The sequence below is a fragment of the Pinus tabuliformis genome, chromosome 2_2, assembly GCF_031772625.1.
Source record: "Pinus tabuliformis cultivar Carrire ecotype Pingquan chromosome 2_2, CPIR1, whole genome shotgun sequence".
NCBI lineage: Eukaryota > Viridiplantae > Streptophyta > Pinopsida > Pinales > Pinaceae > Pinus > Pinus tabuliformis.
The window spans coordinates 979,754,387-979,777,552 of NC_142300.1; the positions used below are offsets into that span (position 1 = coordinate 979,754,387).

The window sequence follows — 23,166 nt, forward strand, 5'->3', positions numbered from 1 at the left end:
TAACACTCATGTTTCTATTCAGAACCATCTCACCAACATCCTAGGCTTTCGAAAAGGTTCTTTACCCTCGAAATATCTGGGAGCCCCGCTCACCACCAAGCCTTGGCAAAAGGTTCATTGGGAAAGGCTCATAGCAAACATGGAAAAGGGATGCATACATTGGACCCACAGGGCTCTCAACTTTGCGGGACGCCTTGTTTTAACTAAAGCCATCCTTCAGGCCATCCCTCAGTACATGCTTTCTATCCTCCTGGCGCCCAAGGCCACCCTGCAGAAAATCCGATCCATTCAAAGATCCTTTTTATGGAGTGGCAGCACAGAGAAGAGGAAATGGGCTCTCGTGGCCTGGGAAAAGATCTGTAAATCGAAACTTGCTGGTGGTTTAAACCTAATAGACCCCGATATTAGCAACAAAACTGGGGGAGCCAAACTGTGGTGGCGCTGGCTGAAAGAGCCCAACCTCCCCTGGGCCAGACACTGGAAGGAGAAATACACTCCTAACTGCAGAGACCAGGACCTCATAAGACTTCAGGAATTGCCGGAAGGTTCTCCAATCTGGAATCTAGCAAAAAGAAACCGAAACCTTATTCAGGATCACAGCTTCTGGGAGATCCGAAATGGGGAATCAGCCTTCTTCTGGGAAGATGCCTGGCAACAACATCCAAAGCTTGAAAATCCAGACCTTGAAGATTACAAAATAAACTGTCATAACAGGGGAAAATACACAGTTCATCACTACCGGACCCCCAATGGCATTGATCAAGATTGGAGAGAATGGACCCTTCTAGATACCGCAAACCCTAGTGAGGAAAATAATAACATTCAAGACCTTCTTCAAGTCCTGCACAAACGAAAAATTAGGATAACCTCGGAGGCGGACAAGCTGAGGTGGGGTATGAAGGGCAATGGCAATTTCACTCTTAAAGAAGCCAGAGAACAGTTGGAACTCACAGAGCAGAGGGAGACAGCCCCGTGGTTCACCAAGGTTTGGGATCCCTTATTCTCGCCAAAAATTCAAACTTTTCTATGGCTCCTTATGAGGCGTAAGACGCTCACCAGGGAGAACCTGCGAAAGAAAGGCTTCGAAGGCCCCTCCTTTTGCCCTATGTGTAATCAAGCAGAAGAAACTATAAATCACTTATTTAATATATGCGAATGGGCTAACCACATTTGGCAAGGGATAGAAACTATCATGCAGCAAAACAGAAGAGATATGGACTCCATCCAAAACACCATCACCAATTGGCCAAGCAAATACTCTGAAAACCCTCAAATCAATAGCATATGGAAAGCTCTGCCAGGTTTCATCACATGGACAATATGGAAAGAAAGGAACAGACGAATTTTCCAAAACGAGCACAGGAATATAGAGCACCTGAAAATTACCTTAATGGAGAACATTCGCCAATTGATTCTGGTAAAAAGTAAAGTAGACCCATCCAACCAAATCTCCGCGGAAGACCAGAGAATCTTGAAGGCTTTCAACATTCACTACGATCAAAGCCAAAAGCCCCAAGCTAAACAGCAGAACATCAACAACACTCCAAAGGAATGGACTCGGCCTCCTGATGGCTTCCTGAAATTGAACTTTGATGGCGCCTCGCGTGGTAACCCGGGACCAGCTGGCATAGGAGGCCTCATTCGAAACCAGAGAGGTGAAATAATCCATATTTACAGCCAAGCTTTGGGCGAGGGCACAAACAACGAAATGGAATTCACAGCAATGGAAAAAGGATTGACAATTCTTCAAAGAAACCGGACCGAAAACGCAGTAATTGAGGGTGACTCTGAGATTGCCATTCTGGTGGCAAGGAAAATCTATGGGGGAACGTCGGCCAGCAAGGCCACCAAGCACTGGCGCCTGGCTATGGTCACAGAGAGCATAGGGAAATTGCTCGGGAAAATGAAAGGCCTCATCTTCCAGGCGGTAAGAAGGCAGGCAAATTCGGTTGCCGACCACTTGGCCAACCATGGGATCGAGAACCCAAACGGAATGGTGGACAGCTATTGGCATCAGGTCGAGAGTAATCAATTAAAGGAACGGTGCTCTCACCTCGCACGAATAGATTTGGTGGCAGCTGACAAGGTAGAATGACAGGCCGCCTAATTCACTACCTCCAGAGTATGGATAGGCCGACGGGACGAGAGCCATCAATACACAGCAAGCATAGAAGGACAACCGGGTTGAGGGCAATAATGCGCACCGCAGGCCATAGTCAATTGTACAGAACCATGATCCGGAGTGACATAAGCCGCCACAGAACCGCAGGACAGAGGGACACTTGGCACATTCAAAACCGTGCAGAAGGAGGTGATCTAAAACATTCCCAATTATCGCAATTCCCTCCACAACTCCAAATCGCAGCATTTATGCTGATCGGACATGCAATTTTCATGTCGCGATACGCTCCACCGCCCGAAATCTTCCCGCTATCATCTATATATCCTTCTTTGCTCTCCTTTGGAGCATCACTGCTCTGGTGCTCAACAATCAGAGATCTTCGATTCGCATTATAATTCAGGCAAGCAACAATCAGGAGAGGGCTCCCATGGCGGGGGAAGGTTGTCGAAACCAGTCTGCAAACAACGACCTGCGGCTGGCTAGAGATATGTTCGAGCGGAGAGCCTCCCAACGGAACAAATGGAAAATCATAGACCTGGAGGCCTCAGCACAGGAGGAAGAGAGCAAGCTATCCGACCATCAGTTAAGCCAGGAAGTAGACTGGCTGCAAGATCCGGGGACGACCAGCACTCGGGCGACTCAGTTCGTCCGCACTCAAGCAGAAGCGTGGCAAATGAAGACCATCCTGGCTAAGGCCATGGATGTCCAAGCGGAACAGGCTGATCAACTGCGAACTCTCCAGCAGTTTGCTGCCACAATGACTAAGGAGCACATGTCTGTGGTTCAAAGCAGTGAATTTAAACTCACCGCTCTACATGAGGAGGTTGATACTATAAGCAAAAAGCTCACTGTCCTGATCAAGCTGCTCAGGAAAAGCATTGAGCAAGACAGCAAGCCTCCAGAGCAGCATCGGGGTGGTCCATTGAATGTCAACCAGGACAATGCACTCAACTGCAAAGAGATGCACACAGTGCCAGACTCCCCAAAAAAATTCTGATCAGTCTTCCCTGTCCCTCTGTCAGACTTTGGCATGTATGTTTTGTTTTCATTTTCTCAGTTATGTGCTTGCCAGTTTTCTTGGCCCAAGTCGCCCTGCATGGTGCACTTTTCGGCAGCACTCTGTCTCTTATGTTTGCTACTATCCCTGTCTTATGTTTCAAACTGTTTTTAGCTGGTAAGGCCTACCTCATAGCGGCCAGTCAACTGCCTCGGCAGAATTTTTGTACTATATGTTACTCCTGTTAATATCAAAGCTTATTTACACAAAAAAAACATTCACATGTGATATAAATGTTGGGGGGGTTATATTCTAAGTTTGGATATGTAAGTCATAAATTCATATTTTTATGTAAAATAGAACTTGGTAGACATGTAATAAATTCATTAAAACATAATTAAAGTTGACTCATTCAATAAGGAACCTTGTAAAAAGAAAAAAAGAAGAGATTAAGATCAAGAAGGAGAGGTCCCAAAACTGGCTTCATTGCATCTAATAGTTCTTCTTAGTGGAATAATTACTCTCTCTCTCTCTCTCTCTCTCTCTCTCTCTCTCTCTCTCTCTCTCTCTCTCTCTCTCTCTCTCTCTCCATATTTTTGTGATGTATTCATTTATTTAATTTCTATCAGTTTTCTTGTGATTAATTTCATGGCATATATGTATGTTTTCTCTCCTCCTGAGTCAACACTCAATCCTCCTAATTCTTAGGCCCCAAGATCTGGATCATTAGTATCGTAGCACATTACCACTCAATGGGAAACATGGTTTGAAAAAAATTGGTTTCAAAGTATTGAAACAATATCCAACCTCCTTCTAATATCTTTGGAGTCTGTTTGTTGGGCCATCCACTATAAGAATCACAATTGATAAAAAAGAATTATAGGTATTTCTACCCTCATACCTTCATTCTCCACTATAGGAGAATCCTTACACGGATTTTATACATCCATTGGTCTGCGACACAGAGGTTCCATGACCTTTGTATCAACCCATGGTTTTGTACACACCATTGGTATCCTTTGTGTCTCTCTGCACTTTACGCTCTTACATTCATTTCTATTTGAAATATCATTATAAACCAAGTATCTTATATCAATGGAAAAGTTTCTTCAGTACCTAAAATGGATCTTTGAAGGAATTTGATTTAATCACATATAGTAAAGTTATCTACAAAGTTGTAGCAAGATATGTATTGCTAGAAAAAAAAATGTGTCAACCTTTGATCTATGGCTACTACTTGTACAGACATTTTAGAATTGGTGAAAGTTAAATCCATACTATTCACTTAATAATTATTGATAATTGAATTAAATTATAGAATCCTTATTCCAAAATAAACATGCTTATCTACCTAATTAAACAAACAAACAAATAATCATGACGCAAATATCTACATGAAAGCATTTAAAAAAGTAAACATCATAGATTCATTTTAACCCAAATATATAAAACACTTTGAAAGAATAAAATTTAGTAAAATATACTATTCTCATCATTTAGTATGGAAAAAATAATAAGTAAAATGAAATTAAATGACACACAAACTAAAATGTAGAATGGATATACCCTACTTGTAATTTTTTTATATAAATTAAGATACTCATAATATTTAACAAAATAAAAATTCTAATCATCAAATTCAAAAACACTAATATCCTTACCTTTGCATATAAAAATAATAATGTAGAAAAAATTAATTTATATAAATATCTTATTATTGACTTCATTAACCAGTACAAAAAATTGACACAATGAAAAATAGAGAATATGGAAATATTAAATTACAATCATAAAATTTAATAAATAGATGTCATGAACCAAGAAATATAAAACAAAACAAAATTATTATATTACAAAGAAATCTCTAATATTAAATTAATATTAATAATATCTTATTAATCAATATAGGAAAGAAAACTAGCACTATTAAAATGTGAAAAACAAAGTTTACAGTTGTCCAACAAAGTTTATATTGCTTTTGGTTTTAAAAACTTTGAGTTCTATTAAAACTTAACTAGGAATTGCCCAAAAAGTGCAAAGTACCTCGATAGGAGTGTTAAATTGGAAAACGTTATCGACCAAAAACCTATATACACACTAGATGCTTTTGCATACAAAAAGGGCAAGTTGTACCAACATATATCTCCTTGAAGGAATTGCATAAGTCGAGGAACTTAACACTATAATCCAGCTAGTCATTGATTGATTTTTCATTTTTTTCACCTAGAGGAAACCCCAATTCAGTTATTGTTTTGGTGACAAGAAATTACTCTAATCTCAATATTTTACATTATGTGAAAACAACATACAAATTATATTTATAAATACAATAAAAAAAAATTATGCAATATACAAAGGGAAAATCCATTATGTAACTTTATATCCCATAATTATATATATTTAGATTAATTCCTTAATACACAATTAATGAATAGTAACCAAAAACGTACATCTAAGAAGGCTAACTCGATGGAGCAATATGTAGAAACAATATATTGATTCATTTAAATCTCTTTGGTAAAGTCTTGGCAGCCACAACTGATCCTTAATCCAAGACATAATTGTTGGATGACAAATTATGGTTGTTGCAATAAAAAAAATTTAATTAAGGTTGGAGTGACCTACTCTTGCTATGTTACCAAAAATGAGAAACGACAAGGGGACTAGGAGTTTGGAGGTTTCACATTCAAAAAAATAAGAGAGAGAGAAAAAAGTATGAAAAACATAAAACAACGCATTGATCATTAACATTCGGAATACTATGGTTCATAAGTAGTTGCTCATAGGCTTTAGTTGCTCACATGGGCCATTCCTTAATACTTATAGTGATCAACAAAGCTTCCATTATTCACATGGACTAGTCTTGAATACCCATGTTTGATCGTCTAGGCTGGAAAATAGAATAGTGAAGAAACCCTTCGGCAGATCCCTAGATATTTTAAAATGAGTACATGATCCCACATACATTGTATATATTTTTGGATACACTGTATATATTCTTGGATGTGACTTGAGTGGACCTCAAATTTGGGTTTTATTGTAGCATTTGGCACACAACTAGTGGGCTATTGGTTTTGTGGTTAAGTAACAACATGGTGGAGATTGAGTTGATCTCCATTAAATATAAGGTCAAAAATAGAAAGTTGTCTCAAACTATTGTTAACTAATTTATCAAGAAAATAACACGTTTCACTAAATTAATTAACTACTAATTTATAAAAATATATATAAAATAATCTTATACATATAATAAATCTACTTTTAAATAAATACAAAAATTAAAAAAAAAAAAAAACCCAAAAAAAATTAAAAAGTTAACCATATGCTATACTACACATCAGTGGCTGCAATTAAAAAAATAACATCACTTTAACAAAGAAAAACCCTAAATGATAAACTACACATCATTGGCTGCAATTAAAAACCCTAAATGATAAACCCTAAATGATAAACCCTAAATGATAAACATTGTTAAGATATATTAAGCACTATTTGGAAACGAAGACTTCCTTACATGATTTTTGGGAAACGAAGATTTCCATTCTGTTTCTGTAACAAAGTACTCTTGTACCATTCTTAAATGGATCATTTACTGGCTTAAGCTCATCGCACAAGCTCTGGATTTTTACACGCGAGACTATTTGTTTTGAATTATTGAACTAATAAAATAGTAAAAATCTGGATTTTTACACGCGGGACTATTTGTTTTGAATTATTGAACTAATAAAATAGTAAACATCAATTGAATTCAAATGTATTTTAAAAATAATATTTTATTAATATAAAATTATCTTTTTTAATAAATATTGCTTGAAAAATAGATATTGCTTCATTAACAAGGTCAATGAAAAATAAATTTAAAATTTAGAAATAACAGAGATCAAATAAAATAAGCTTGCTAGCTTGTATTCGAAAGAGGGATCTTTGTATTGGAAAGTAGTCTTTCCCATGAGAGGGTAAAGAAGGGCTGGCAGAATATACATTTATCGAACATAAAATTATAGATAAATTACAGATGCAAATTAATGGTGAGGATACTAAAAAAAATATGTTTGAGATCAGTAGGACAAGTGGAGGAGGATGGTATAATATTTCAGTGTATAAGATTGAATTAATAATTCTTTTATTTCGTGAAGGAATTGAGAGTGAGGATTCATATAGGGTTTTTTCATTTTAAGGGTTATTTAGGGTTAACTAAATCTGAAATAATTTTGGTAATAATATTTTGTTATTGAGTAGGTTATTTTTATATTCAACCTAAAATTTTATTTTAGATATAATCTAAAATTGAAAGAAAACAACTCTTTTCATTTTGTATATAACTATTTTTTATTATTAACAATGTATGTTGTAGTTTGTTATTTTATGAAGTTTAAAATGCTGACATGTTTATTATTTTTGTAAGTTTTGAATACTTTTACCATATAAGATATTAACATGACAGATAAATTCTATAACAACCCTTATTTCCAATATTGGACATCGGGCGTTAACTATGCTGCTAATCTTTGTCTATTGTGACAATATTCAACAGAGTTGCATTTATTTTCATAGTCTCTGATTCTCCAATATTCGTTTCTTATGATCATGTGAATTAATCACGATCCATCCATCGGAATCCGAACAGTTCCGTGATAAAATGGATGCTTTATTATTCCCAAATTTTTTATCATTTGGATTAATCACGATATTCCATCCACCATCATTACTTTCTCTTGAAGCTGATGAATTATCATTGCTTACCAGATAATCCAACTCCAGTTCTTCTAACCTTTTCTTAAGCGGCAATGAACACGCCATTGAAATCAATGTGTTCGCATCCAAATCATCCTTCGGAAACCCTCTCAAAAACAGTAGCAGATTCTCAAAGTGCAATTTTAACAGATCAGTCTGAAAGAATTTTAGCAGCGCCAAGGCCACTCCAAAAACTGCCCTCATCCCCTTGCAGAGAAAAACATCCCAAATGGGAACAACTAATGACAATGGCAAGTCTGCGGAGAATGCAGTCATTAACCAACTGCTTGCATACATCGCTGGCGTGATCATCTGTTCTTCAAAATGGTTAGCCAGTTGGGGTAGTTGCTCCCTCAGAAGCATTTCTAACTGAAAAAAGTATTGGTGGAGTAGAGGCAGACCTTCCAGATACACACCTCGCATTTGCTTGCCTTTGAGCAGTGCCACCATAACCCAAAAGGCTTCTTCCTCATTCATGTAAAGCAGAAGCATTGCAGCTATGAAATTCATCCCTTGTGTATACCCCACCTCTGTGTCGTAAACTGAATACGCCTTCAACACATTGTAGAGAGACCGATGCCCCGGCCCATCTTTACTTCCAAATAATTCCTGCGATGCAAAAGTGCGAGGGATGTCTTTAACGATAACTTTATCTGATTCTGTTTTCACCGAAAATTCATGGGAGAGGAGCAGCCCTGAGTAAATTCCTGGGTTTGCCACCAGAAGCTCCCGTCCGCCTGAATTAAACTGCCAAAGGACACCTCGCGTTGAACTGTTAATGTCATGTGGGATGGGCCTTGTAACTTCAACAAACTCATCATTATCATCTTCAAACTTGGCACTCGCATGTTCTCTTTTGACTCCAGTCATTTTGACCAAAATATTACGAAAGAGGAGTGAATTTCGGCCCATTAATGAAAGTTGGTGGATGTTATATTGAAGAGAGACAAAGGTGCATAAGCTGACGATGATGAGCTGCACAGATAAACAGATACTCTCACACAATAAGTCTGTCCCAGTGGATTGGATTGACACGATTCCCGTAAAACTTAGTCTTGTTACAAAAAGAGATGCATTTATTTTGGGTTCCATTCGAACTTTATATATAAGTTTTTGTAGGTTATATGGTTTGAGTGGCGACGGCGTTTAATTTACTAAATATGTAATTTTTTATTAATTTAAAATGGGCGTTATTTTAATGTCGGTTTTAAAATAGAGATTTATTTTTTGGATTTATCAAGAGCAAAAAAAAATTTATTAAAAAACGAAATTTGATAATTTGGAATAAAAATAGATTTAAAATAATTTTACTACTTTTATATAATTTTACCTAATTTTTTTTTCTATAATTACAGTCATTAGTTAATTTGATTTTTTAAATTTTAATTATTTTTTATACAAGTTAATCTAGTCAAAATGTTAAATACCAAATTATATTACAATATCTCCACTACTAAGTTAGAGAACACCATTAAATTTATTTAAGATTTACATTTATAAAATATTAAAAAAAAAAACAATGAAGATGTCAATTTTGTCATTTAATTTTGGAATATGTATAGTTTGTTGGTATGTATTTAAAAATAATGCATATAAATTAAATTAATTCATCTAAATTTTTGATAAATCTAGATTTATTTTAAATAATTTTAACCTAATTTTTTTTTAAATATTATTGTATACTTATATTTATTTATTAAATATTATTGTATACTTATATTTATTTATTTTTAATGATGTAATTAGATTTTTCAAATAATATATTATTTTCATTTTAAAAATATATTATTTATTTTTCATTTTGGGATATAAAAAAGTTAACTATTTTAAATAAAAATAATAAAAAATATAAATTATTAAACAAATATATTTGTAATAAAATGATATTAAAATATGTTCATGATAATTCAAGCCCCAAGGGTTAGTTCAATTGGTTAAATAAGTGCCTTGCCATTTGGGAGGTCACTGGGTCAATTCTCCTAGAAGTGACCAAGCTCAGATATCCGTGGACGTAGCGGCGACGAAGTTTAGATACTTCCATGGACGTAGTCACCCAGTGACCCTCAGATATTTCCGTGGACGTAGACGTAGCGGCCAACCAGTGGCCACCCAGTGACCGTCAGGTATTAGATACTTTCGTGGACATAGTCACCCAGTGACCCTCAGATATTTCCGTGGATGTAGACGTAGTGGCCAACCAGCGGCCACCCAGTGACCCTCAGGTATTTCCGTTCCACACGTGAAAAAAATGTTCACGATAATTCTTAGTTATTTCACTACATTCTCCTACTAAATGCATAAAAGCATGTATATGTCCAGTAAGATAACTCAAAAGATGAAAATATACATGATTATGATATACTAAGTAAATAAAATAAAATGGGATAACAGAATGATAAATTTGAGACTTTTGTAATCCATATTAATAAAAAAATTGTCTTTTGAATTAATCACATCATTGAATTTAAGTCAAAACATAATGATATGATTAATATTAAAAACAATCTCTTTAACCATAATAGAATCTCAAATAATTTAGTAATAAAACTAAAGTTACTATAAATACCATATAGTTGTATATCAGTATAGTATAGTTCCTCTAGTTGTATATCAGTATAGTATAGTTCCTCTTTTTTAGTAGTTATTTTGTTTAAATGAATGTCATCATAACGTCATTATTGATGTCATTTAAATTTTTAGATTTCATAGCTAATAAAAATGTGGAAAATAAGTTTATTCTTATTGTCAAATAAAACATACTATCAACTTTCTTTCCAGCGATGATGTTTGCTAGCATTGATCCCCTTGAAATCTCTTTATTACAATTAGCTTATTTCGCACTGATTGAAACGAGTTTGCGATGAGTCAGAATCAAGTTGACGTCGTAAAGTGGCATTATTCATCACTTACTCCCCAATCAATTAACTGAGATAACAATCTGCTTATCATGCTCCACATTGAAAAGGCACAATTTGGAATGTCCTGCAGCCTAACGGAAATTTTCCCAACAATTCACATAAAAATTATCGTCCTATGGCCGCATCCATCGTGTGGGGAATCAACAAAACACCCTTCGTGAAATCTCCGTAGAGTCACACTAAAACCCTTCGTTGAATGCCATAAACATTTCCATTTCATTCCTCCTTTCACCCACACCCCATGTGTTTATTGGAAAATTTTAAAGTTTACACATGACACCATGGTGGGACGTAGATCTCACTATCATATAACATAAAATTCCCCATCCTACAACTTTTGTTAAGTCGTAGCAACCATGGACATCACTTATTTTTTTATGTAACACTTCAAAATAGCATTTAGGAATAAGTCTCGTAATGTGGTGGCAGCAAGCTCCATGTGTCATTCCATAACCTTGTCACTTATTGGGTATATATATATATATATGAATTCATCAAATTAGGAACTGCACATCTAGTTGGCCCATCACTTTCCATGGTGTGTTGTAAGGAAAGTAATTTTAGTTTCAATATAAAATCAACAAATCAAGCCACTAAAAATGTACCAAGTAATTGTATTTTATGAGTCATTCTAAGCTTCCAAAGTCAACAAAGCATCCTACTCGAAAAGAGAATATAATATTACCATAAATTAGTGATGATCGATTAATGGAATTGTGAGACATTAGTTGTAGTATTATGTATATATTCTTTGAGACATTCCATCTTTCTTCTATACTCTAGTTTTAAGTATAAGAAAATTTGGCGTTCCTTTCAAAATAATTATAGAAATTATTCATCACTAATATTTTCACATTACAATCATTTGTTTAATATTGCATTAGATTACAATCATTCGTTTAATATTACTTTAGATTACAATCATTTGTTTAATATTGCATAGATTACAATCATTTGTTTAATACATTACAATCATTGGTTTAATATTACATTAGAACTATTGGAAATTATAATTTTAGTAAATGTTGTCACTGAGGTGTTTAGAGTAATATTTGGTTGCAGGGTAGGCTTGACAAGACCCTTGAAGTTTGCAGCTTGAGGTTAGAAACTTGGAGTTATCAGCCTTGAAGATATAAGTATTTAGTTGCATAGAACTATAACTGAAATGTCTATTGGTAGAAATTATTAGAAAGAAAAAACAAGTAATCAAATAGTCAAGCTTCAACTCTAAAGGGATGTTGGCAAAGTGAAATTTTCATGCTGCATGCTTGGAAGATCATGGATGAGTACTTGAATAAGAAATAGATGGGCAATGCTAGCAAATTGAAACATTTAAGCATACACCTTGTAACATAGAAGTTAAAATTCAAGAATCAGGTTGTTGGGTCATTGGCTTCTCCAATACGTCAATGAACATAAATCGTAGATTGAACTCGCTCATAATGAAATTGTGCAAGTGATTAAATTGGTTCACATATGAAGCTTATAAATTTGGACAACTAAAATGGAATAAGCCACAAGGAAATTGGAATGGTCTAAAAGTATATCAAGCAAGTTAAACAATGTACCTTTAGATTTGTATATCATATTCCACTTAGGTTTTAGATTAATTTTTGTTGCATAGTATTAACTAAATAATCATTGTACCATGGTACTATTGCCACTTTGCTTACATCGTTAAGTTAATGTGGGAAAATCCTCAACCCCACTAGGTGTGGCCTTGTTGGAAAAGCTCAGATAATGGGTTGTCACATAATCCCGACTTTCTCCATCTAAGCTCTCTCCTAGCTAAAGCCAAGGGGGTGGACCTTAAGGAAGGTTTCTAAAGGAAAGAATCATTGAAAACAACAAGTTATAGGAGACTAAGGGCACGGAAATTACTAAAGGAAAGAATCATTGTAAACAACAAGTTATAGGAGACTAAGTGCGGGGAAATTACTTCTAAGTAAATTGAGTTTAAGGATTATTTATCAAGTATCAATATTTAAATGATCAATGCAAATATCATTGAGATGGATTCCAATAAGATCAATATGACAATGAAAATATGACATTCATAAACTAGTGCCTTAAAACAATGTTCAATAAGGAAACAACACTTTCAAAATGGAATGATACTTCAAGTCACAACGAAAGCTAATTGCTACAAGACAAGTATTAGTATAAGAAATAATGTAAAATATGAGCAACAAGACTTGAGATGTAACTTGCAAGAAAAGAAGGCTTGTAACTCCAATATAAAATGCTCAATAAATGATATTGATAATAGACAAGTACATGATTATAAAGTAAAACATGCAAGTAAATGAATTAGCCCACAATTCCAATTACCATAACTGATTAAACGTCAATGCTAGATCAATGAATGTGGGATATTTCTATGCGTGATGTAAGGATCTTGGTTGATTTTAATTAAATGTCTAATCTATAATGAGAAATTTCCCCTCAATTTCTCACAAATTTGTAAGGATTGGTGTGGCTTGCAAGAAGGATAGGTCGAGGAGGCACAAGTTCATTGTTAACAATATCCTTCATAGCCACCTTGCAATCCATGTTTCTATATTCCTACAGGGGATCAACCACAAGAGAAATGAAAGGTCATGTGTTTTAACCTTACTTCAATCTCAAGTTTATCAAATTGAATGAAAGCTAGCGATATTTATCACGAAATTTCAATTTAACCAAGCTTATACTTGGAGGTAGATTTTAGAACTGCAAGTCTAGATCTAATATGAAAATGGGATGTCAAAATGTTAACGCAATGTTTCAAATGAGATATAGTGATAACAAGATGCTTCAAAGAAATGAGATAAAAATAAACTTATCATTAAAGTTACTTTGAGCACAATATGATATTGGCTTATAACAATGATCAATGAAGCATGCAAAAATTACTCAATGAAACAAGGACAATGAAATAAAATTAGATCACAAGATAAAATAATAACTCAATTGCCTTGGATTGAAAGTGAAGAAAAATGGAAGCTCACCCTCCCATGTCTCATCGCATGACATATATCTAAATCCATACGAAAATGCCTCAAAAAAATGGCAAACCATCTAATACATCATGGTGCTTGAATCAGAGAATCGACATAATAGAAAAGAGGGCAACTATTTCATTTCCTATCGCTACTAATGTGTGCAATGGTGGTGACTAATAATGACATGCACCTAACCTCCTATGCAACAAAATAAGAGATGTGTAATTGTCCACCATGCACCTACAAAAATGTTCTACGGACTGCATGAGGTCCAACATATCTCTAAGAGTAGGCATGTTGACTCTCTACTACAACAACATGGGGGGCATTAGGGAACTGGCGAAAATCTTCCCCTCTACTAAATAAGCTAGTGATAAAGTATATGTCCTCCTCATCGGGCCTATACCACATCTCAGGACCCACATGGAAACCCTTCTCCTGGACACTCCACTGGCAGATCAGATATGCCAACAAGACAAAGTGCTCCTTCAAGGATGTAACCTCCTCATAGTACTTGAGGAAGCTGATTAGGTGATTAAATTTAGTGCCAAAAAATAAAAGTATGCGTCAAATATTGAAAAATTTATCATTGGATAGATCTCAAAAATTTTAATCCAATGCAACTTGAATCGTTGAAAACTGATATCGTATGCTCCCAATATCACGTTCTTACCAAATTCCCAAATAGGTAAAAATTTGCAGAATTGACAAGGTTACCGTACATTTTGGGTCAGTGTAATGCTTGCACTTGGCCACTCCTAATTAGTCTAAAAATTATGAATTAGTCCAGGGATAGGAGTAATTTTTTTTGTGAGGGGTCAGGGGCACCCACAAGATTCAAACCACAGGCCTCTGCCAAGCAACAACAACCATCCACCAACGCGCCATCAAACATGAGTCTTAACCATGGTGTTAGTTGAATTTATTTAAGCGTGAAGTGGCAGACATATGGGAAAAGGGCCAGGGCTAAGCCCTAGCCCATGGCCACATCCCACACCAAAGGATCGTAGCAGAGGGAGCCTAAGGCTAGGGCTTAGCCATGACCCACAGTCCCAGTGCCCACACCATGAAACCAAACCGAAGGCATAACACAAAACCATAGGCAGAGAGTGGAGGGGGCCAACCCTGGGCCACATACGGCTAATATGACCATTAGCATGGAGTAGAAGGGAGCTTAGCCCTAGATTATTATAGTGAGGCTAGCCCTGGGTCATATAACCCGTCACATGACCACAACTAGTAGAGTTTTGAGCCCATGCGCTAGGTGGGCACTAGGCCTAGTTTTTATGGGCACATTTGTCCATGATGTAATGTGTTGGTGGCTTGGATGATGAGGGTGGGAAACTAGCCCCAGCCCCTGGGCACATGGCCCCCATACGAATCCATTTTTATGAAATTCAACATCAACAATTTCAGTTGTTGGATCCACTAAACCAGATGCTTCTCCATTCTCAACATTATCTATGCCAAAATTAGTGTCTGTTGATAATGTTGAAGCTAATGGAGAATATCCTAGAATAGGTAGAGTTGGTTCATGTAACCTCAGGATAGGAATTAGTTTCTATTTCTTAGGATGTTGTTGTAACTTCCCTAAAACCATGTATTGTATTTAATGTGTAATGTGCATGAACAATGTAGAGTGTTCTGCAGAGCCAGACTCTCTTGGTTCAGACTCTCTTTCGTAGAGCTGACTAGTGGGTTTTATTTTATTAATACAAACATTACCATTTTTTATCATGGCATTAGAGCATCAGGGCTGAGGAACTTGTATGCATCTGGTGGGTGGTTCGTTGAACCAAGATCATCACAGTTGTGAGGAAGATAACAGCGACAATTCTGAAATTGTCGCTAGTTATGAGTGTACCTCTGTAAAGAGGTCACTATAGCTCCTTCTTGCATATTTATCCTTTTATCGTCGCAGGAAAGACATGTACAACTGTGACGACGTCGCAGAAAAGACAGGAAATTCTGCGACGATCGTGGAAGCGAACAACAAGGCTGTGGATGCGTGGGAAAACCAAGAACAAGGTTGTAGTTGTCAAAGAAGTTGCTTGAGGAAGCTAAGAACAAGGTTGTAGCTAACTATAGAAGGTTGTTTGGAGGCTGAGAAGAAAGCCATGGTGATTTACGGGTGTGCTGTGAGATCAAACAACATTGAAGATCAATGATCTGTCTCTATCACAAAACTGGGGTAAATTTAACATCTTTTACCTGTCGAAATTTTTTTTCTAAATTGCCAAGATGAATAACAATATATTTGAAGCATGAATGAAAGAGCATAACAAACTCGATGGTTCCAATTATGAAAGCTGGAAGTTCAAAATGCAGACTCTGCTAGAAGCATAGAGTGCTTGGACAATTGTGAATGGGGATGAGTCCAAGCCTACGGCTGGATCATCATTGATCCCAGATTGGGAGAAACAAGAAAGTAGAGCAAGGACAATGTGAAAGATGTTAGTGAAAGACTGCATTATACCACACATTAGAGAAGGAAAGTCAGCTATTGAGATCTGGGGAATTATGAAGGAATTGTACGAGATCAGGAATTCAAATCGTCTTCTGTTCCTCAAGAGTAAGATCCTATCCATGAAGATAGAGGAGAATGAAACAATTGTTTCATTCGTAACAAGGATTAAGGATCTGAAAACCAAATTATCAGATATTGGTCATACAATGGATGATACAAATCTTGTAACCATTACAATGAATGGTGTCACTAACGATTATCAAATGTTCATCACTGCAATAAATGCCAAAGAGAATATCTCGCACTTTGAAGAGCTAATGGGTATACTCATGTAGGAAGAAGAGAGGAGATCATCTCTGGAGCTCCAGAGTGTCGATCTTGCTTTGATGTTGTTGGGTTGTGTTATATTCTTTCCACAACTAGCCCACATAATTAATCAGGGGGTTAGAGGGGGGCAGAGGCCCCCTTCATTGCACCGATTATGTAGTGGGGGGGCAGTCACAGGGGGTTTGAGGGGTACCCGTAACCCCACTTTATGGGGTCCAGGGCATCGCCCTAGAAAATTTTGGTTTTGGACCCTGTGTTAGGTTGGGCGGACACACCTATGGTTTTGTGCATGATTTGTGCACATCTTTTTGGACGCGATGGTTTTCGGTCCATGGTTTTGGAGACGATGGTTTTTCGGTCCATCGTATTGGATGCTTCGGCATTTATAAATATGTATTATAACATTGAAAGGAACATAATGAAAAATCAAGCTGGTAGTCCCGGTTTTGGGATCCAGGGGAAAATCTCTTTGTATATGTGTTTTATGTGTTATGCTCTCACATTGTTTATTTTTTGTGGTTTAGAATTCGTATGCAGGTAATTTCTGTATGGGGTTAAAACCTACATTTGGTATCAAAGCTGTTTTTGCTTCAAGGGGACACCTTTGCTACTAAGGGGTTTTGCTCAGGCCTATCGTAGACCCTATTCAGTGGGATATCTGCGAGATTGATTCTGGTGGTGAAAGAATATGGCGAGCAGTGGAAAGATAGAGATCAAGAAATTTAATGTTCAGAGTTTTGAATTGTGGAAGCTCAAGATGGAGGATCTGTTGGTGGATAAAGATCAGTGGATCATGGTAGATCCAGGTACTAAACCAACGAGAGTGTCCAATGAAGAATGGAAGAAGTTGGATCGAAAGGAAAAGAGCACAATAAGATGGCGTATCTAAGATTCAGTGTTGCTGAATGTATCAGGGGAAACTACGGCTAAGGCTTTGTGGGACAAGTTAGGGACTTTGTACCAATCTAAGTCTCTGGTGAATAAATTGTTCTTGCGGCAAAAGCTGTATAACTTGTGGATGAAAGATGGATACTCGGTGACAAAGCATCTGAATGCATTTAATATTGTGGTAAGTTAGCTAACATCTGTTGATATTAAAATTTTAGATGAAGATAAGTGCATCAGTTTGTTGCGTTCTCCACCAGATTCGTGGGATAGTCTGGTTATTGCAATAGGTAGCAATGCAACTGCCTTGTAGTTTGATGAAATAGTCTCATCCTTGTTGACGAAGGAGATGAGACGGAAAAATATGGAGAGCGAGAATGGTGATGCCTTGTCTATACGAGGACAATCCCAGAATGAAAATAAAAATAAGTCATCGAGTGGGAGATCTAAATCTAGAGGGAGATCTCAGTCTCTAGGAAAACCTATAAATGTGGTGTGCTGGAAATGTGGAAAGGAAGGGCACTACAAAAAGGACTGTAAATCTAAAGCTCCTGACAAAGGAAAGGGATATGATGATGCTCCTTTTGCAGAGGCGAAAACCACCTCAGATGAAGGTGGGGATGTGTACTTGGATGTGTAGGGGGTGGACCTTGAGGAAGGTTTCTAAAGGAAATAATCATTGAAAACAACAAGTTATAGGAGACTAAGGGCAAGGAGATTACTTCTAAGTAACTTGAGTTTAAGGATTATTTAGAAAGTATGATTATTTAAAGGAGATATGTAAATATCACCAAGATGGATTCCAATAAGATGAATATGACAATGAAAAGATAAAAAACAACAAACCAGTGCATTAAAACAATGCTCAGTAAGGAAATAACACTTGCAAAATGGAATGATACTTCAAGTCACAATGAAAGGTAATTGTTGCAAGATAAGTGTTGGTACAAGAATTAATTGAAAATATGAGCAACAAGACTTGAGATGTCACTTGCAAGAAAAAAAGCATTGGAACTCCAATGGAAAATGCTCAACAATTGATATAGATAATAGATAAGTACACGAGTATAAAGTAAAACTTGCGAGTAAGTGAATTATCACACAATTCCAATTACCATAACCAATTGAATGCCAATGCTAGATCAATGAATGCAGGATATTTTTTGTGTGATGTAAGGATTTTGGATGATTTTAATTAAATTCGTAATCTATGGTGATAAATTTCCCCTCAATTTCTCAAAAATTGGTAAGGATTGGCATAGCTTGCAAGAAGGATAGGTTGAAGATGCATAAGTTCATCGTTAACGATATGCTTCCTGGCCTCCTTACAATCCACATGTCTCTGTTTCTACAAGGACTCGACCACAAGAGAACTACAAGGTCACATGTTTTAACGTTACTCCAAATGTAGGTTTATCAAATTGAATTAAAGTTAGGGAGACTTATCCTAAAATTCCTATTTAACTAAGCTTATGCTTCGAGGTATATTTTAGAAGTGTAAGTCTAATTGTAATATGAAAATGGGATGAAAAAATGTTAATGCAATGTTTTGAATGAGATATAATGATAACAATATGCTTCAAAGAAATGAGATAACAATGAACTTATGATTAAAGTCACTTTGAGCACAATATGATATTGATTTATAACAATAATCAATGAAGCATGTAACAATTAGTCAATGAAAGAAAACTAAATCACAAGCTAAAATAATAACTCAATTGGCTTGAATTGAAAGTGCTCTAAAAATTTTATTTTCACTTATAATATAATATGTTATGGAAATTAAGCTAAGTGTGATTTATATCACAAAGCACAAGTAAATATACTCAAATAAGATTGCAAATCAGAAAATAGAAAGACTACTCTAATTTGATATACTAATGAAATGAAGATATGAGTTACTCAAATACAACTAAATCACATAGAAAATTACACATAGATGTAAAAGATTAGATCCAAATAAAATGAAGATGAAACTAATATAATTAGAGAAAGAAAAAGTTAGTGATTAGATCTAAAGTAAGCTAAGCTAAGATATAACAAATAAGAAAAAAAATACCTCCTTTTTAAATAAGGAGGTGGGATACCTTGAGAAAATTCCCAAGGTCGCTCAAGAAACAAATTTTTTTTATTATTATATATGACAAAGAAGGAGACCCTTTGACAATGAGAAGAGCTCAAATCCTCAAGGAATGTTTTACAATGTTATTGAGAATTGAAAAGAAGGAAATATTCCTTAAGAAAACAATGAGGATATTTTTTATAGAACTTGTGGCAATGAGGCACAAAGGAAGCTTCTCAAATAATCTAAAATTTTTAAAATGAATCTCACTCAAATAACCTTTAGCCTCCTAGAGTGAAGAAATTTCCTAAAAGGGGAGTGGATAAACCTATTTTTGCTCACTTTCTTGCCACAGATAAACAACAACCTTCTTCATTCTCATGGCTAGGGAGAAAATATAACCCTCAAGGGCTCATGAAAATGTAGAAAATAAAGCCTACAAAAGGTAGTTGGAAGTCTGTAAAATAATTGGAGATTACTTCCAACCTTAAGCTCTAAAGTCCCTACAGAAATTGTGTGAGAGAAACCCCTTATATAAGCTCTTATTTTTTGGAAAACAACCTCCAAGTATTAGTGGATGACACCGAGAAAATAATGCAGAGAATTATGTCAAAATGATGTACAAAAGCTAAATCAAGGAGTGTGGGTATAACTCATCTCTATGATTAGTCAATAACACACTCTATATTAGTGAATTAATTCAATATAAGAACAATATTGAAGAAAATAAGTTGAAATAGATTTTATCACAAGCCAAGGCTAACGAAACCCTTCCACAAAAAATATCAAATGATATGGCCTTGGAGATTATAATGTAGGTTCTTACACTTCTATGCTAAAGAGTGGGATAGTTCAACCGAAAATGTACCCTCATGGTTCAGATTTGATTCAAAGTATTTGTTGGGTAGTGTTATATTCTTTCCATGACTAGCCCACGTAGTTAATAGGGGGGTTTAGAGGGGGGAGCCCCCCTTTGTTGCAACGATTGTGTAGTTGGGGGGGGGGGGGGGGGGGGGGCGGGGGTGGGGGGCGGCGGTCACAGGGGGTTTGAGATGCACCCATTACCCCACTTTATGGGGTCCGGGGCAGCGCTCGGTTTTGGACCCTATGTTAGGATGGGCGGACCCACCTATGGTTTTGTGCATGATTTTCACACATGTTTTTGGATGCGGTGGTTTTTAGTCCATGGTATTAGATGCGATGCTTTTCAGTCCATGGCATTGGATTCTTTGCCATGTATAAATATGTATTATAACATTGAAAGGAACATAATGAAAAATCAAGCTCGTAGTCCTGGTTTTGGGATCTAGGGGAAAATCTCTGTATATGTGTTTTATGCGTTATGCTCTCGCATTGTTTACTTTCTGTGTTTTAGAATTTTTATGCAGCTAATTTTTGTACGGGATTAAAACCTACAGTATTTCTACACAACTTCAAGGTAAATTGTTAGATCTATAGGGGTTAGATGATACAATGAAGAGGAAGCTCTAAATGCCACGAGTAGAAATCAAATGTCCTCATGCCCATGTGCAAACATTATTGAGGTTTCCATGTATGGAAATTGGTGGGTGAAAAGGAGGGAAAATTTCATGTAAATCTCGGCCCACAATCTTATGAAGACACCTTTGCAATTACAAGCCCCAATCTGCTATAGTTGTGCCCAAAGAATTTTTGAGTTAATCTCGTTGCTTCCTAGTGTATATCCTTATGTGTATGCTAGTTTTCCCTTTATTTAGCCAAGTGTGCTTTGAGTGAAATGGTAGGGGAGAAAAAACCCTAAAAAATGTGGAAAAAAACTGCCTCATATCATCACCCAAATCTATTGATTTTTTGTTGTGTATCTCCCTCAATCTACCCTGCGTGTAGTTGTAGAAAATTGTGTGTATATTCATAAATATTCCTTGGGTAGGTGTATTTTCCCATTGAGAAATAAGTGTAGCAAGCCCATGAAATTTTCAGTTAGCTAAACTTTGGAATATCTCATCCAATTTGTACATGTCAAGGAAACAATTTTGTTGCGTGGAGGTTTCTTTAGTTGGGTATGTACATGGAGCAAGGAGGGAGTGAGGTGGGATCCATTATTCACTCACTTCTATAAATTTTTTACTTTATACAAAATCATATCCTCAATTAAATTAAACTTGTATCTTCAAAAAATTCATAGGTCTCCCTAAACTTCAATGTAGTCCCTATTTGACGTGGCTCATTTGGAACTTGTGCTCATTTTCCACTTGGACTTGTGGGCCCTAGGTGGATGCCCAATTAGATTTATAATTTAACTACACCTTTATCTCCTACTTTATGTCACCTTTCTGGCTCTTTTTTATTTTGGAAAATACAAATTTTTTTACAAATATAATTTTTTGAATGTTTCCTCATTTTTGCCACTATGATAGAAAAACTAGCTTTCGAGGAACAATATCTCATTTTTTGACCCTCAAAGTGGGTTATAGAATAATGTTCGGCCTCTAAAGATAAATTTCAGGTAGTCACACGGCCCAGACATTTACAAGGACTGCGAATTTACATAATTATGTAGAACGTAAATAAAAAATCCCATTTGCAATATTTTTTAATTATTAAAATTTTTTACTTATACCTAGTTAAATTCCATGAAATTTAAAATATGTCTGAGAATGGTAATATGCATTGAACCTAGACAATAAAATGGACCTGAGGCACGATCTTCAAGTCGTCACCTCAGCTTTAGGGTATGCGGCGAGCAAAAAAACCTAGAAAATTATTTGTCACTAAAAAGTGTGAATAATTAACCAAGTAAAAAAACACTCCGAGGTGTATTTTATTATTGATCAAGTCTCAATATCCTAGGTTGTTACATATCTTTATTCATAATTTTAATGACATTTTTAAAATATCCCCAAAGGGATTCAAAATCTGAGTAAAAATGAAGAAAAAGAGAGAGAAGAGGCTTCGAGTCCATGATGAAATTTGGAACTTTTATGAGTGCAGGAAAGCTCTCAAATGATCCTTGGGAATAGATTATTCATGTGCAACTTCATTAGTAAACATTTTGCTGCACATGGGGATGTGTGCTTGTAACATCCCTGGTGAAAATTCCATGTAATAAAAGTTAATAAAGGAAAAATAATAACCAATGTTATGGGACACTTATTCGAAGCTTAATGTTGGGCAAAAACATCCTAGTGTAGGTGTTCATTTGGTTTATTATTGTGAAGGAAATTGTCAAAAGAAATGGCAAAGGATTTGGAAATGCAAAGTGTCATTAATTGGAAATTTGTTTATGAAAATAAAGGGAAATTGGGAGAAAAGGAAGGTGAAATTCCATAGGTTGCATGCAGAGAGGAAAATCAAGGAAATGTAATGGAAGATGAAGAAAATAGAGGCCATATTAATAAGAAAGCTTATGAAGATTAGTTCATGGATTTTATCAGTTCAGCTTTGGAGCTATCTCCCTATTCTCTCTCACATACTATTGGACACTTAGAGTTTCCTGTGAGAATTCCAGCTTTGGATCAAGAAGGAAATGAAGGCAAAGAGGAAGCAAATATCAAGCAAGGAAGAGGATCAAGTTTCTACAATGGATTTACTTGCAGGTATCAATTTTCATGTATGATTTCCTTGCTAGATTTGGCACGCATGGTTATGCATGTGTGTTCTTGTTTTTCTTGCTATCATTGGCATGGGT

The 23,166-nt window shown here is 35.8% G+C and overlaps 1 protein-coding gene across 1 annotated transcript; it reads right to left on the reverse strand.

Annotated features, from left to right (window-relative positions):
• Window positions 1-7,667: 7,667 nt before the first annotated feature.
• Window positions 7,668-8,723, reverse strand: LOC149196547 (uncharacterized). The gene has a single exon (XM_089408326.1). It carries the CDS (start codon window positions 8,721-8,723, stop codon window positions 7,668-7,670), a length of 1,056 nt encoding a protein of 351 aa, XP_089264452.1.
• Window positions 8,724-23,166: the final 14,443 nt, after the last annotated feature.